Below are 15044 nucleotides of genomic sequence, written 5' to 3'. Positions count from 1 at the left end.
CCCAGACAACGCTGTCACAATAAAAGAAAGGTCTAAGAACGTTTAGCATTTGATTTGAGCCCTCTTCCGGCGTCTCGCATTCTTGCTCAATCATGGATTTGGAGATCGTCTTAAGTGAGCAAAGGTTGTGTTAGGTGCCATGATTGGAATTTTAACGCGTTCGTCATGCTGTTCTTTAACGAGCCCAGCTAGCCTAGCGTTAGCCTAGCCTTCGTCGAGGCTCCACTGTGACGTTAGCATCGAGCTCAAGCTAAAGCGGGGCCGATAAACGATGGCGATTGTGTCGGGCTCCTGCGCGCGGGTTAACGGCTCCCGGAGCGGGCCCTCGGCGGCGGCGGCGGCTACGGCGGGCCCAGTCCCGGTCCCGTCGCCGTCGTCCGGCCACTCGCAGCCCATGATAGCCGTGTGGGAATGGCAGGACGACCTGGGCCACTGGCGGCCGTACAGCGGCCAGGTGAGCGCTTACATCGAGCGCTGCCTGTCGCCGCGGGGCCACCGGGGTGGCGCACCCGGCGCCACCACCATCTGCTTGGGCCAGTCGGACCCCGGCTTGTCGCCGTATCTCATCGACGTGGCCAGTCTGAAGCAGTTTCGACAGGACACAGGTGAGTGAGTTACTTGAACATTGTTGAGGCGTATCGTTTCAAAGGCCCTGCTAAGTAGCTTAGCACGTTAGCCTTGGGGCGTTTGTTGTCATCTGAATGACAGAGCTGCTCCACCGGATTCGCCGGACAAACCAGGCACAAACCCGTCCAGTTGAGTCAGTAACAGGACATTTTTAGGTCCCAACTGAAGGGTGATGCGTTAACTACGGTGGCCGAACGGCTGTCAGAGAAAAGGCGATAACCGAAGCAAATGCCGGGATTGTTGAAATGGTATTCAAATGACACTTCACTTGTTAACCCTTGAGGCACGCACCTCAGTCTCCCACATTTTTGTCACATTTTCCCATTCACGGTCTGCAGCATTTCAACAAAGAGCTCTTGAAAATGACTTCACATATTGACTTGAATCTTGCTCCAGGCAAAACCCGGTCAGTACGGCGCTCCCTGTTCGCCCAGTCGTCGGGCTTGGGCAGCGGCGTGTACTGGGAGTGGGCCAACGACGAGGGTGGCTGGACGCCCTACGAGACGCGCACTTCCATCCTCCTGGAGCACAGCTACCAGGCCCGACAGGGCACGGCTGACTTGGGCCCGCATGGCTACAACTACATCGTGGACCTCACCTCCCTGGCCCAGGTCAACAAATCGTCAGGCTTCAGGCGGCAGGTGCGGCGGCAGTGCAACCTTCCCTACCCGCTGGCCTCCTTCGGACCCCCGGCCATCCCCTCCGGGCCCTCGGCGCTTCCTGCCGGCGTCCCCCCTTCCTCCTCCTCCTCTTCGTCATCTTCCTCCTCCTCCTCCTCCTCCGGGGGCCCGCCCTGCTCCTGCCAGCAGTGTCTTAGCCACGGGGCCACAGGTCCCATGCCCAGCCGGTCGCGCCACTCCTTTTCATCGGGCAGCCTGAACCGGCCCAACCTGCAGGGGCCGGGCAGGGTGGCGGCGGCGGCGGCCCACCCGACCTCCGTCTACTCCCCGTACCCCCGCAGGCCCCTCTCTGTCGGGGGGATGTCCTGGGGCACTCCCTGGCCTCCGCCGCCTTCTGCCAGCCAGCTCGCCGCACCCCTTCTGAGCGGCTCTTCGAGCGCCAACGGCCTAAGGTTGGCATCTTGAGTACGTGGAGCTCATGCTGGCTAGCAGGGACATCAACTAACCGCTCAAATTGTTTGCCTCTCGCAGCGTTCCTTCCATCCCCGTTCAGCTCAACGGCTCCACAAGCGTCAGCTCGGCCCTGGCAGGTAAAAAAACGCTTCTTGGACCATCTCCGCGCCTTTCTGCGCTTTGCTCGTCTTTGATTTTTCATCTTTGGGAGATTTCGATTCCGGCGGCGACTCGGGTTTTAGGTGCCTCTACTTTCTCTCTGCTTTGGTCTTGTCGAGACCCTCGACCTGCTCACTGTACAAAATGCCCATTGGGAGCAGTTACCGGCGTTCTGCTTTTCAAAATTGAAGTCTGCATAGAAAGAAGGAAACCATTTTTTGGTTCTAATGAGGAAATCAATCGTTTTTGGCCAGACGTGTTTTTCATGACAACTGTGGCAGCTCCATCTCATCCGTTTTTATTTTTCAATTTGTTCCTTTCCGCTCCTGCACCTCACCTGCTTTGCCCCGCCTTGGTCCTGCCCCCCCAAAACACCCACCCCGCTCCAGGCATGGCCTCCATTTTGATGTCAGCGGTGGGACTGGGCGTGCACTTCACCACCACCACCACCACCGCCCCCCTCCCGCAGCCTCCTCCTCCTCTTCCTCCGCCGCATCAGCAATTCTCGCTCCCGCTGCCGCCTCCCGTCCGCTACCCCCCCGCCGGCCGACCCAGCAGCAGCAGCAGCGGCGGTTCAGTTAAGAGGGCCAAGAGGCAGCACAGGAGAGGTAGCTACCACGCCGCTCGCTCGCTCGCTCGGAGGAGCCTGTCGTCACCTCCATTGGTCCTCTTGTCTCCCGTTCTGCCATTCTCAGTCTTGTCCTTCTCGTCACCTGTCATCCATCCATCCATCGTACCTCAAAGTATAGGCGGGGGGGGGGGGGGGGCATACTAATACCGGTCTGAAAAGAAAAATGGATCATCTCTTCTTTTGTTGTGTACCACACCAGCATCCATCTGCCTCGTGAGATGCTATCAGAGGCCAGACGGGTACGCACGGCCGACATTGGCTTCTCCTGCCCTTTTGTGTTCAAAGCGATCGGCGCTGGCGGCCCACAACAGCACGAAAGCCCGCACCAGAGCATTGTCGTAAAGCAAGTTTGGGGTGACTGCGCCCACGTCACTCACCGCCATTTAAAGCCATATTTACAGTGGCGTCAAAATCCGACACTCGTTCCTCCCGCGACGTCGTTTTGAAAGCAATTGACAACGTCCCACATCACCAACTTTTTTCCCCATCTTTGACTGTCTTGTCCGTGCTACCCGCTAACTGGCTTTTGCATGCCGCGCAAAAAAGAAGGTGCAAATTTCCCCATGAGATTCTAAAGGCTGTATTCCGTTTTCAGCTTCTGTTCAGAGAGCCGAGGAGGTGATCCGACGTTACATGGAGGCGGTGCCCGGCGTCCCGGACGAGGTCGTGCTCTACTGACTGCATGCTTTGCAACTTTTTGTCTCCTGACACCTTCCGTTTCACTTCCCAGGACTGCATCATCTGCATGGATCAACTGTCCAATCCCTCCGGCTACGAGGCGCAGCCGCCGGCTACGACGGAGGAGGCCGGCCAGGGCATCTTGCCGGACGCCGTGGGGAAGTTTGTCAAGTGCGGGCACACCCTGCACATGCTCTGCATGCTGGCCATGTACAACAACGGCACCAAGGTACGGATGGAGAAAATGATTGTTAAAATTGAAAAAGATGCTTTCAAAAACATTCAAAGATGAAATGGGCAACTCCGCACTTTAACACACACACACACACAACAGCCCCAAGTGATTTACATCAAAAGTACATCGGATCAACAAGTCGCTCTTCTCTTTATCTCCGCAGGACGGCAGCCTCCAGTGCCCCTCGTGTAAGACCATCTACGGCGAAAAGACGGGCACGCAGCCAAAAGGCAAGATGGAGATTTACAGCATCCCCCAAGCGCTGCCCGGACACCCGGACTGCGGCACCATCCAAATCATCTACAGCATCCCGCCAGGAATACAGGTGGGCCGCGCCCTGGGCCAGACATGAGAAGCGCCGTCGCTCGCTCGCTCGCTCGCTCACGGTGGCCGCCGCTTTTGCGCTGCCTACCGCAGGGTCCCGAGCATCCCAACCCGGGACAGCCCTTCACCTGCCGGGGATTTCCTCGCTTCTGCTTCTTGCCCGACAGCGACAAAGGCAGGAAGGTAATATGTTTTGGGAGCCAGCCGCGGTATGTGAAAATCCCACCCACCAGTTAGCTAAATGCTAACTGGCTCATGTAAGCCAGCATGATGGGGTTGTCATAAGCGTCCAAACAAAGGCTACTTTAACCCACAAGGTGCACTAACGTGTTTGAAATATCTTAAACATTTCAAATGCAACTATTCTACAACTTTCCAAGGGATTTAGGGCAAATTGAGGTTTCATTTGATGTTTTATGCACGGCGGCGCCGTTAACTAGTTTTTCAACTGCAGCACCAAAGTACCTGTTGTAGTCTTTCCTTTGTCATGAACAAGGCCAACATTATCCATATTCAACAGCAAACAATGAAGGCTAACGCACTCCCACAAACATAAAAACGGTTTGTTTGACTTACTTTTTCGATGACTTGACTTTCCTTCCATGGCTCTGTTTTTCAATGACATCAGTCCGTTTCCTTGGCAGCTTTAATTCTACACTCCTGCAGTGTGTTGTGCATGCATGCACAAGTTCAGCAAATGTAAAACATGACTCATGATTAAAAATCAAAGTGCTCTCCGAAAGCATTCCATCCCAAACATTTCCTCCTGACACGCGCACCTGGCCCAATCAACTGGGCTTGTTCACAAGGCTGCTAGCAAATTATTGCTCACTGGGTGGCTGGCACAGTTTCTCATTATAGAACTTTGAAAACGTCTCAGAAGTGCAACAGAGTCAAATAACACCTCGGGGTTCGTCACAATAGATTCACCCCTACCCCGTTCTTTTCATCTTACCTCATCCTGTGTCCTTTTTTGTATGACCAAAGGTTCTGGAGCTGCTGAAGGTTGCGTGGATGCGCCGCCTCATCTTCACGGTGGGCACGTCCAGCACCACCGGCGAGCCCGACACGGTGGTGTGGAATGGCATCCACCACAAGACGGAGATGATGTCCAACCTGTCGGGACACGGCTTCCCGGATCCCAACTATCTGGACAATGTCCTGTTGGAGCTGGCCTCTCAGGGCGTGACCGAGGACTGCCTCAAAGCCCCCGGCCCCTCCAGCTAAGTGAACCGCAGCAGCCCCCCCCCCCCCTTTTCACATCCTCCTATTGGAAGGGAACCCATTCAAGACCGGGCCGCGGTATAAACACCACCATACAGGCAGTGGAATCGGGAAGAACCCGATCATTTTTCCACCTTCGGAACTCATACGGGAGCCTAATAGGCGCTGGAAATGCAGCACGCTGCTGTGTGAACACGGTTGCTGTAATAGCCCCTTTTCTGCTACGCTTCTGATGCAGCTACATTCCTACAAACCTTATTCTGGGGAAAAGGAAAGCGTTGTGGTACATTCTTCATTTCTAGCTTCAACCACGTTTTCCGCTCGGTTGTCGTGACGGCATCGATAATTCAAAACTCAAGTAGCACTTTAGTTGTGACGGTGCAGAAATCTGCAATTTAAAAAAATGAAAACAAAACTAGGGGTCAGAATTATGCAATTGAAAGCGTAGCAAAGTGATGCTGCGTTGGGGTTAGGGGAGTCCAAATTTGAACAAGCGGTGAGCCACAAGTCAGAAAAGACATGTTCTTTAACACATGCTTTGGTTAACATTTGAATCGGATCCTGCACCCTTTTCGTTTGGACTCGTCTATTTTGCTAAATGGGCGTGGCGTACTTTCTCTTTTGGTTAGCGTCGTAGCCAAATCCTGCACGGCTTGATGCTCTACCCCGACTGCCAATCTGAAGACAAAAGCCAAGAAAGTGCTCCAATGGTGACAATCACGGACGGACGGACGGCCTCACTTCCTGTACTCACATGAATGATCCCGCCTCTCGCGGCACAAGTCACTGCAATAAATGATTGATGACAACAAAGAGACTCTATGGTATCAATTGAGAACTACGAAAAACAAAACAACGATGCAAGGCAACACAATTTATTTGGAAAGGCCTAATTGGCGTTAAGGTACAGCATGTTCACATGGGGATTAGTCATAGCATTCTTTACTGTTAGGTCAGGGACAGTGGGCCCTGCTTGATACATTCAGACTGACCTGTTTGTTTTAGCCACATAATATAATGGTACATATAGGCAAAAGCCCCTCGGAGCATTTATTCCATATCCTTGATATCTAGCAGAAGGTCCATGGACTAGTAGGCTTTTCCACGAGTATGTCTGCATGCTACTTAATACAGAGCTTTAGGTTAACTCGTCAAATTGTATAATGTCAAAGTTGTCCTAATGCGCAGAAATGTCATACGGTCGCGGATAAAAAAAAATCCTGAAACTTGATATTGAATAAATGCTCAAATGGCTTTTCATAAATGTGCTAACGTACAAAAGGCTGTGTTAATCTCAAACCCCTTGAGAGGTCAGGGCGTCCATACGCTGGATATAATGGAAAGAAAAACAAAGGACAACTAGTTAGTCTCTTTTGCTCAGTAGCCACCAGCATTTTAGCTGGGTAAGGGTCACACGGTCCTTAACTAGGTTGAAGCTCTCGACTGCTGCGCTGGCTCAGCCACGAATCGGTTGGTCACAGTGAAGGTAATACCGTTAGCTGACGACCAGTTAGCTGGAATGACGATGTAAACGGCTGCATTAGCTTTGTGCTAGTTAGTCAGGATGAAGATGGAGCTAGGTCAGCTCATCAACAAGTGGCCACCTTGAGTCAAGCTGTAGACGGCTATCTTAAGCTTCTCGTGCCAGCCGTTGTAACTGGAATTAAGACAGACTGTTCCTTCGGCTTTTTAATTCCAAAGTATCAATTCAGAGTATGAGACAGGCCCCCAAGCGTTAGTGTTTTAGTTAGCATCCCTGCACACGGCGGTGTTACAGTTGAATAAATAGAATAAATAAAAAAAGGTACAAACATTAGCATACGATATGACTTAATAGTGTCAGTAATGATGCCGTGGATGCTAATGGTGCACGCACGCACGCACGCACACAATGTGACTTCTTTTTAGTGCCAATGTTAGCAAACCAAACAACAACAATGGCAGATTGTTGACCACGCCATTTCTGGGCTTTGACTGGCTTCAGTAGTTAACTTTTCCTGGTACTTGCATGTTGACTCCGCTGTAGTCCACCATGTACATTGGCCACTGCTGAGGACACAAAATGGCAGGCAGCAGAGAGTCAATCAGTCATGACGCAAATGGATAGCCAGAGCCAAGAAAGGCTCCATTTTGTTCATCTCAGATATGTCACACGTACCATGACTGGAATCTGATTGGCTGACGGGGCAAGCTCTGCGGAGGAGGGGGCGGGGCCTCGGTGGGTCTCCTGGACGCGCTTGCGCTTCCGCCGACTGGTCGAGGCTTCGGGCGCTAATGCTTAGGCAACAAAAACAAGTTCAAGATCAACAAAAGGCTTGTTAATAATGTATGTGATGATGATGACGACTTGATACCTGTGTTGCAAGGCTGACTGCACAGTTCAGAGAAAGGCCTGTGAGAGACACATTGGACATTCATATTAGCAGTCTATCCATTTTGGTTGGCACCCAATTTCGCAATCTCAGTTGCTGTCAAGCTAGCTGTTATCATTTGAATACCAACTATTAGCATTTGATCAATTCTCTGAGCATAAATTGCTGGCTGTACACTGCTTGCTTACTGTAGCTGGCTCTTGACGCTGAAGCTGATTTTGTCTTTGGCATGGAGGATCCTCTCCAGGCAGGCGGCATCGTAGGTACCCGGGTTCCGGAAGGGCACGTCTTCGGGGAGGCCTTCCACCTCCACACTGGCGGGGCTGCCGCGGATCAGCTTGTACGGCACGGCCACGGCGCGGTCAAGCCCCAGAGCCTCGCCTAGAGACAAAGCAACGCGACGCTACAAATGTTTCCCAGACGGCGGCGGCGGCAGCGTACGATGTCTTTGCTTCATTACCGTATTTCTTGTTAAACAGCTCCTTGACCTGCTCGCGGAGGACCACCTTCTCCCCAACTCGGTTGACATCGTCGTCGTCGTCATCTAACAGGAGACAAATGGCATTTATCCACAAGCTAAGCTACTAAAAAGTGAGCCACAACCTACCAACCATTTATGGTAGCGTAGGCCTTCTTGAGTAACGTGACCCGGCGAGGTGCTGAAGAACATTATGAGCGCTTTTAATCAAGGTACCAATTGGAGCGCCTGTTGCTCTGTACTCACCAGGTTTTGGAATGAGTCCTTGGAAAGGTCTGGAAATGGATAGGCAGCGCTTAGCTTAGCTTCATTTGACAGCCACAACATGGTTTACAACAACGAGCAATCACCTGGTGATGGTGAAGTTAATTTTGTCCGCAACAGCCAGGATGCGCTCCAGGTTCTGCGAGCCGAAGGTGCAAGGCTTGCGGAAGGGGATCCCGGGCGGGAGTCCCTCGATGATGACCGAGTCCGGGTTGTTTTTGATGCGCTTGTAAGGCACTTGCACCGGGTACTTGATGCCCAGCGCCTCGCCGTACTTTCTGTTGAACAGGTCCTGGACCTGCTCCCGCAGCGTGTTGGCCAGGTCGATCCTGGACAGCTTGGACTCCAGGCACTCTGGAGATGGAAAACGCTCTCATTTGGGCGAGCTACACAGAGTTAGCTAGTTATCTTCAGTCATCCAATGAGGTGGTACCTGAGAAAGCGGGTCTTTTGGACAACGCAGTAGCGTCCTCTGTGAGCGCTGTCACTTCCTTAGCGTCCAGCTCTTTATGAAGAACCAACCATTCAGAAGGTCAAACCTTTGAACCATCTCAGCAGGATGCACCCAAAATGGGAAAATCAAACTTTGGACTTTGCCTCCCTCACCCGAGTCGCAGACGGAAGGCATCTCTTGCTTGACTTGCTCGCTCAGCAGCTCGGGCCTACGGACACGATGAGGCCTGCCGTCAATGACGCTGGCTGGCTGGCTGGCTCTGCCTTTGTTTGGCACGAGGCCAACCGAGTGTGGGTGTTTCCGCTCACGTTTTGATGACAAACTTGATGCGGTTGGCGGCGGCCAGGATCTTGCGCAACTTGGCCGCCCCGAAGCAGTTGGGCCGCCGCAGGGCGATGCCCTCGGGCAGCCCGCTCACAAACAGGTCCTCGGGGTACGTTTGGAACTTGGAGTAGGGCACCTTGGCTGGCTCGGGGAGGCCCAAAGCTTCAGCTGAGCAACAAAACCATGTTGAAAAATAAAACGGTGCGTCCAAAAATAAGCGACAACAACTTCTTTGTGCACTTACCGTACTTGAGGCTGAATAAGTTCTCCACCTGTCTGCGCAGCTGAAGAATCATTTCACCAATGTCCTCCACCAGGCTGCCTGCTGAATGACAAAGACAAGTTTTCATGTGAAAAAAGAAAATAACTTTGAAAAAAGCCTTACCTTCAGAGGGTCTTCGGAGGTTGAGTGGTGCCGTATTGGGCGACAACACTTGGGCGGCTGCAAGAACAGCATAAGAGAATTTTGAAACGCTTCCAACGAGATTCGTCAACGACTTTACTTGTTGGTTTTAGCTTATTTGTGGATGGGGTGGAGGGCCGTGTATTTTGCAGTTTGATGTTCATTTGGAGCGCTTGGATTTGTCGTGTGCGCTTAGCTTACCTCTGCTTTGTCTCCTGCAGTGGTCATTTGCGAAAGAAAAGAAACTTAAGCAAAGCACAGTCAAAACAATAAAAGAAAAAAAAAAAAGCATATGCGCTAAACCCCAAGTTCGCATTTGTGTGGACTCTCCTTATGTGGAAGCAAAACAACTTGCTGAACGTTTCATATTCTTAATAATAATACATTTTATTTAGAAGGCGCCTTTCAAGGCACTCAAGGTGGCCGCCGTACAGACATAAAATAGCATATAAAATGACCGGAGATTGTGATTGCTTCATCTTTTTTGCTACTTAAAGAGAGTGACTGCACAAATGTCGCCTTGGGTCCCCAGACAGCTGTGTGTTAGACTGGGGGGAGGGTCATCCTAGTGCAAGTTGCTAGTGGAAGAAGCGCTACAGTGGGGGAGGATGGATGGATGGATGGATGGATGGATGGATGGATGGATGGATGGATGGAGGGAGGGAGGGAGGGAGGGAGGGAGGGAGGGAGGGAGGGAGGGAGGGAGGGAGGGGTGGCTCGCTGGCTGGCTGGCTTTGCATGTGGCAACTTCACGAAGGTAAAGTTTATCTGCGAGGCCCGAAACAACAAGCAGGCTACAGGGGCGGCGGGCGATCTGCGAAGCCGGTGAGGGATCAGTCGGTGGTCCGGGAAGGTGGCTAGGGGGGAGCTGTGGCCCTTACCTGCGAGGGGGCCCGAGGGAGAGGACGCGGCCCGACACCAGGGGGCGGGCTCAGACGTGGCCCGACACGAGGGGGCGGAGGCGGGCTCGGGCTCGCCGGCCTCCTCGGCGTTGGAGCCGGCTTGGAAAAACAAGAGCAAGGTTTGTGATACGGCATGTTTCCCCCGTTGCATTTGTTTGACTTACCCGGCACCGTAACTTGAATGATGTCCCCGTCCGGAGGCTCCGTTTTAATCCTCTTAATGGGGAGGCAATCTGCCGAAGGACCTGCAGGGGGCATCGTCATCGTCATCATCATCATCTTTGATGGCGGGCGGGTTCGAGTTCTCACCTGCTGCGCACTCAGCCAGGGGACTGGCGCACACGCTGGTCGACCTGTGCAATTCAACACGCGGGACGGGACGGGACAGCTCATTAGGAGGCGTTTGTTGGCCCTGCCTGCCAAAACAATGCAACGCGCTCTGACCAGTCGCTGTGAGGATTGACTGGCAGCTCCGCGGCGCTGGGCGTGAGACTCAGGTTCTCGTCTTCTGGGGCGGAGGACCCCGCGTCCTGCTTGCTTTCTTCCTTCGACATCTTGCCGGCGGCAGCTTGGGGGAGAGCATCAAAGACGGTGGGTGGGTCAGGTTTCGGAGAATTCTTAACAAATGTTACAATGGCAAAGCTTGGGGCCTGAACATAGATAGCTCCAGGCATCTTGACACACTTTGTCATTTACGTCAATGATAATGATTCCATATGATAAATGCGTGCACGTGCTGAATTGATCTTACCTGTGAAAATCTTTTCATCAAACATCCTGTAAGGCAAAGCAGACAGTGAAAAAGCGCCAATGTACTTGGAGTGAGCTTTTCGCCAATGTTCCTCGAAAGGAACGGAACGGAAAGGAAAGCACGGACGTACCGCCTGACCGCAAATCGGATGGCGTGGCGCTGGTCCAGGATGCGTTTGAGTTTGGGGACCCCGTAGGTGCACGGGCGCTTGAAGGGGATCTGGTCCGGGATGCCCAGAATCTCCACCGCGCCCGGGTCGCACGCTATCTTGCGGTACGGAACCGGCACCATGTGGTCCAGACCCAGGGCCTCGGCTAGAAAGACAAGAAGAAGAAAAAAAAAGTTTTTATGCATCACAATTGGGAAAAGTGGGCCGGTCCATCTTTGCTTTGATGGCAGATCCCGCTTGCCGCCTCCTCCTCCTCACCGTATCTGCTGTTGAACAGAATCTGGACACATTCCCTCAAGGTGTTAATATCCTCCGTCTCCCGAATGAAGGAGTCCCATTTTTCTGCGGAGGCAGGATGACCATTGAATGAATATTTGGATTTCATTTGTGTTTCCAGCTCGCGAGCGAAGGCATACCCGATTTCTCGTGTACGATGGAGAAGAGTAGCCTCTTGGAAATGTGGACACTCGCAGGTGTCTGACCCGGTTCACCGGCTCGTTTTGTTGTTTCATCTACGGATCCACAAAAGCACACAGACGGAAAAGTCAGCGCGCGTCCGGTTCCGAACGTGGGCGGAGCTCCCGACCGGCCGGCCGGGGGCGCTACCGTTGCTAGCGGCAGCCTTCCCACACGTGCCCTTGTCCGTCCAGTCGGCCAGTCGGTCCTTGGCCAGGCTGAGGAGCGACGTGGCTTTGAAGTCCGGCGTGCCATCTGGGTGGGGTTTGGAGGACACGGGCATGCCGTACAGGAAGTTTGAGAGAACGGAGTTGGCGGAAGTGGCGGGACTTGGCGGTGTGACTACCTGGGCAGTAGTCTTGACTGGGCCAGCGCCGCTCTGAGCCGCGGGGCTGCCGGAAGAGCTTTGATGGCCCAGCTCTGCGCTCGCCGACTTGGACAAGTCTTCCGTCGGCCTGCGCGACAGACCGGAGGAGGAGCCGCGTCAAACGCCCGCTCTCCCAATTCGTCTCGGAGCCCAAACTAATACGCCGCAAATAGTCACGCTTACAAAAATAGCGGCAGAACCCTAACGAGCCGTGAAGCCCGAACTTGTCACTGAGCCGGCTGGAAATTGTCAGCCGTGTTAGGTGCTGACCTTGTGACGGTGAACTGTATCCTGTGGCTTTGCTCGAGAATTTGTACGAGCGTCTTGGAGTCATACTCTGACGGCTTTCTCAAGGAGACGCCCTCCGGGAGACCGTGGGCCACAAGGCAAGCGGGCTCCTTCTGGAGCCACTCATAAGGCACGGGGACTAGGGTGCTCTTTCCAGCCGCTTCACCTGCGCACACCGACGGGGAATCCGTTGGCGCAACCCTCAAACACTTTTACACTTGCCATGCGACCGGGGAAAAAAAGGGCTTACTGTAGAGAACGGTAAAGACCTCGTCCACCATCTTCCTCAGGACAAAAATGTTGGACTGCGCGTCCGTTTGTGGTGGTGGCAGCGGCGGCAGCGGCGGCGGCAGCGTAGGCGCTCGGCCCGTTTTCGCACGCTCGCCTTCCTTTCCCGCCTTGCCCGGATCCACATCCTGGTCTTTGGCAGAGGTCACGTCGGGCAGGTACGAGGGCGCCCCTACAGGCAAAGGATGAGAGTGGCATCGAAAACCTAGCACAAATGTCCTTCAGCCCCAAATAACTCTCGGGAACACGTGGGAGGAACTTACGGCAAAACTTGTAGAATTCAGTCTGGATTTCTCTCCTGGAGTTGAGGAAAATGCGTCCCTTTTCTGTACCAACTGCGATAACGCTGTCCTCGTGGACGGTGACACAGGCCACCTCGGCGTTCAACTTGGACATGGCCATGCACTGGACAAAAAGCTCGCTTACTACACACATCTGGTAAGTTGCGCGGCGGCGGCGGCGGACTTACCACCGAATCCAGGGCCGACACCAAGCTGGTGAGGATCTCCTGCCTGGCAGACGGCGCTGGAAGCGCAGGATCGCAGCGGGAGGTGGGCCGCACGCCATCACATGTCAGCTTCCTCATTTGAGACATGGCCGCTACAAGGACAACAAGAACACACTGTTGGCAATTTCTTAGCATCCGATAGCAACATACTAGCATCCGTTTGTCATCAATAACATAGCATCTGCGAGTCCTACGTTCACATCTTAATACCCCCCTTTAGCGCCTCCGTCTGACCACGTCTCAATCTGTTATCTTAGCATCGGTCGGCCGCCTCAGTCACATGCCGTTGGGCGAAGGGACGAAGACGGGACTGGCCGGCACGTTGCCACGGCAACCGCAACCCGTCTCCTTGGAAACTAATCTCGGGGCATGCGAACAATGTAGCGCTGGCCCTTTAATCTCCGCAGACACTGCCGAGCATTATGCCGGCCGGTCGGGGCTCTGGCTCCATCGACGGAGGAGGAGGAAGATGGATGGAGAGGAAGAGGCAGGCGTGGCCGTCCGTCTAAATGCGTTTCCCCCGAGGCCGCAGCAAACATTCACCGATTAGGGCCTGACAATAGACTGAGCCTGAACACATAGCCCAGATCAGGAAGTGACGGACGGACGGACGGAGCGCAGATAGAGCAGCATGATAAATAACACACAGTCAATGGCAATGACATACAAACCTGCTCAAGTGAGCGTTTGTGGGAAAACTGGGCAGGCACCAGACACAATTTGACACTTTGACAAAGTTGGTGGGAACAGTGTGGAAAACAAGATGGAATATTTATGGTTAGTAACATTTGACACACAAGCGAGTTAGCCACCGTAAATTGAAACACCAACCAGTCCATTGAATTTCCTCAAACGCTACACTGGAGACCAAGAACTTTTGGCACTCCAACACCAAACAACAGTCTATCGAATCCTGTGCAATTTCAACTTGGACTGAGTTTAAAGTAAAGCGTTAAGCGTAAGGCCGACATTAACGACGAGCCTTGTTGCTTTTATTAACAAATAAACACACACTACCCCAAATTGAAAGGAGGAGCGAGCACAAATCAACAACTGTCAAATAACCCCCAAAAAGTTCAGTTGAACTCGATTTAAGATTGTGTTCAAAACAACACAAACAAAAAAACTAAAAGACGACTTTTAAACGCTCCGTTTGGTTGCACAGCAGCTGGCATTGTTGTGTGGTCCGAAATAACCTTTAAGCAGACACTTGAACGAAGGACAACCAAAAAGACAATTGACGCCGCGCACGCACTCTTGCTCTTACAAAACAAGACGGGAGAGTCTTTTTCATTTTGCCGCTGTCTTAATTGACTGACATTCTTGAGTTCAGCAAGCAACCAAGCGCGAGCTAATTAGCTAACGGGCTAGCTAAGTAGCTGGCTAGTTAGCTCGCGAGCTAACATTAGCACCCCCCCCCCCCCTCCCTCTCGTTGATGTCGTCGCGAAATAATCTATTGATTCTTCACATACAATCCACTCATTTCTCAATGAATGTACAATGTATGCTACAGATAACGTTTGGGAAGGTTGAAAGATGTAAAAAAAGAAAAAAAAAGAACCCATAGCTCACCTTAATTCGCGATTAAATCCGCCTGGTCGTTTGCTGTCAATCCCAGAATCGTTTTTTTTTAATCCATCGTTAAAAACGCACAAATGTCGCTCAACGCACTTTTTTTGGGGGGGTGGGGTACAGACGTAATCCCAACCTGAATATTTGTATCTCCTCTCTTGCTCTTGTTTTCTCCCCTCCAGAGCACTAGTAAGAGTAGTAGTGTCCTTTTCGCAGCCCTCTTCTCGTTCTTTGTTCTGTAATCCAGTAAAATTGAAAGTCATTCGCCCTCCTGCTAATCCCAACCCCAACTCAACGGCGGCGTCCATTGGCTGCGGCCGGCCCGAGCAGGATTAACCGGAGAAACTCCGGAAAGGGACACGATTGGGGAGGAGGAGAAAGAGAAAGGAAATTCCGAGCGTGTATGATCTTTTTATTGCATCCGTTCGTCCGTCCAAACAAGTCCAAGAAGCCTGCGGGAAATGAATACACAGCACAGCATACATTTAGCCAATTA

The 15044-nt window shown here is 52.6% G+C and overlaps 2 protein-coding genes across 5 annotated transcripts; one reads left to right on the top strand and one right to left on the bottom strand.

Annotated features, from left to right (window-relative positions):
• Nucleotides 1-18: 18 nt before the first annotated feature.
• Nucleotides 19-5764, top strand: dtx2 (deltex 2, E3 ubiquitin ligase). 2 transcript variants are annotated; one of them, XM_037269461.1, is made up of 9 exons: nucleotides 19-605; nucleotides 1024-1699; nucleotides 1779-1837; nucleotides 2249-2467; nucleotides 3086-3153; nucleotides 3221-3397; nucleotides 3567-3728; nucleotides 3821-3910; nucleotides 4715-5764. In XM_037269461.1, exons 1-9 carry the CDS (start codon nucleotides 272-274, stop codon nucleotides 4952-4954), a joined length of 2025 nt encoding a protein of 674 aa, XP_037125356.1. In that variant the 5' UTR covers nucleotides 19-271; the 3' UTR covers nucleotides 4955-5764. The 2 variants fall into 2 exon arrangements, with proteins under 2 accessions (XP_037125356.1, XP_037125357.1); XM_037269462.1 differs by lacking the exon at nucleotides 2249-2467 and having other exon boundaries at nucleotides 20-605.
• A 48-nt stretch (nucleotides 5765-5812) lies between these two features.
• On the bottom strand, nucleotides 5813-14961 carry gtf2ird1 (GTF2I repeat domain containing 1). Of its 3 annotated transcripts, none has more exons than XM_037269453.1 (27): nucleotides 14549-14959; nucleotides 12937-13067; nucleotides 12731-12872; nucleotides 12430-12639; nucleotides 12162-12345; nucleotides 11675-11979; nucleotides 11485-11580; nucleotides 11327-11410; nucleotides 11030-11213; nucleotides 10900-10925; nucleotides 10593-10716; nucleotides 10458-10501; nucleotides 10313-10393; nucleotides 10128-10247; nucleotides 9229-9285; nucleotides 9088-9168; nucleotides 8828-9011; nucleotides 8672-8727; nucleotides 8499-8570; nucleotides 8152-8419; nucleotides 8048-8076; nucleotides 7935-7982; nucleotides 7784-7867; nucleotides 7512-7704; nucleotides 7306-7343; nucleotides 7110-7228; nucleotides 5813-7000 (listed from the first exon to the last, which is right to left on the bottom strand). In XM_037269453.1, the coding sequence occupies exons 2-27, from the start codon at nucleotides 13060-13062 to the stop codon at nucleotides 6932-6934; spliced, it is 3024 nt and encodes a 1007-aa protein (XP_037125348.1). In that variant the 5' UTR covers nucleotides 13063-13067; nucleotides 14549-14959; the 3' UTR covers nucleotides 5813-6931. The 3 variants fall into 3 exon arrangements, with proteins under 3 accessions (XP_037125348.1, XP_037125349.1, XP_037125350.1); XM_037269454.1 differs by having other exon boundaries at nucleotides 9088-9165; XM_037269455.1 differs by lacking the exon at nucleotides 7935-7982 and having other exon boundaries at nucleotides 14549-14961.
• Nucleotides 14962-15044: the final 83 nt, after the last annotated feature.

The sequence above is a fragment of the Syngnathus acus genome, chromosome 14 (assembly GCF_901709675.1).
Source record: "Syngnathus acus chromosome 14, fSynAcu1.2, whole genome shotgun sequence".
In the NCBI taxonomy this organism is placed as follows: domain Eukaryota; kingdom Metazoa; phylum Chordata; class Actinopteri; order Syngnathiformes; family Syngnathidae; genus Syngnathus; species Syngnathus acus.
Note: the sequence above shows the minus strand (reverse complement) of the source record. Positions and strands in the feature narration are given on the sequence as shown.

Coding starts and splice junctions, on each gene's coding strand:
- dtx2 (XM_037269461.1), top strand. CDS start 272: ATGGCGATTGTGTCGGGCTCCTGCGCGCGGGTTAACGGCTCCCGGAGC. Junction 606..1,023: donor GCAGTTTCGACAGGACACAG/GTGAGTGAGTTA, acceptor ATCTTGCTCCAG/GCAAAACCCGGTCAGTACGG. Junction 3,398..3,566: donor TGTACAACAACGGCACCAAG/GTACGGATGGAG, acceptor TTATCTCCGCAG/GACGGCAGCCTCCAGTGCCC.
- gtf2ird1 (XM_037269453.1), bottom strand. CDS start 13,062: ATGTCTCAAATGAGGAAGCTGACATGTGATGGCGTGCGGCCCACCTCC. Junction 9,169..9,228: donor CCTCCGAAGACCCTCTGAAG/GTAAGGCTTTTT, acceptor TTTGTCATTCAG/CAGGCAGCCTGGTGGAGGAC. Junction 7,229..7,305: donor CAGTCAGCCTTGCAACACAG/GTATCAAGTCGT, acceptor TTGTTGCCTAAG/CATTAGCGCCCGAAGCCTCG.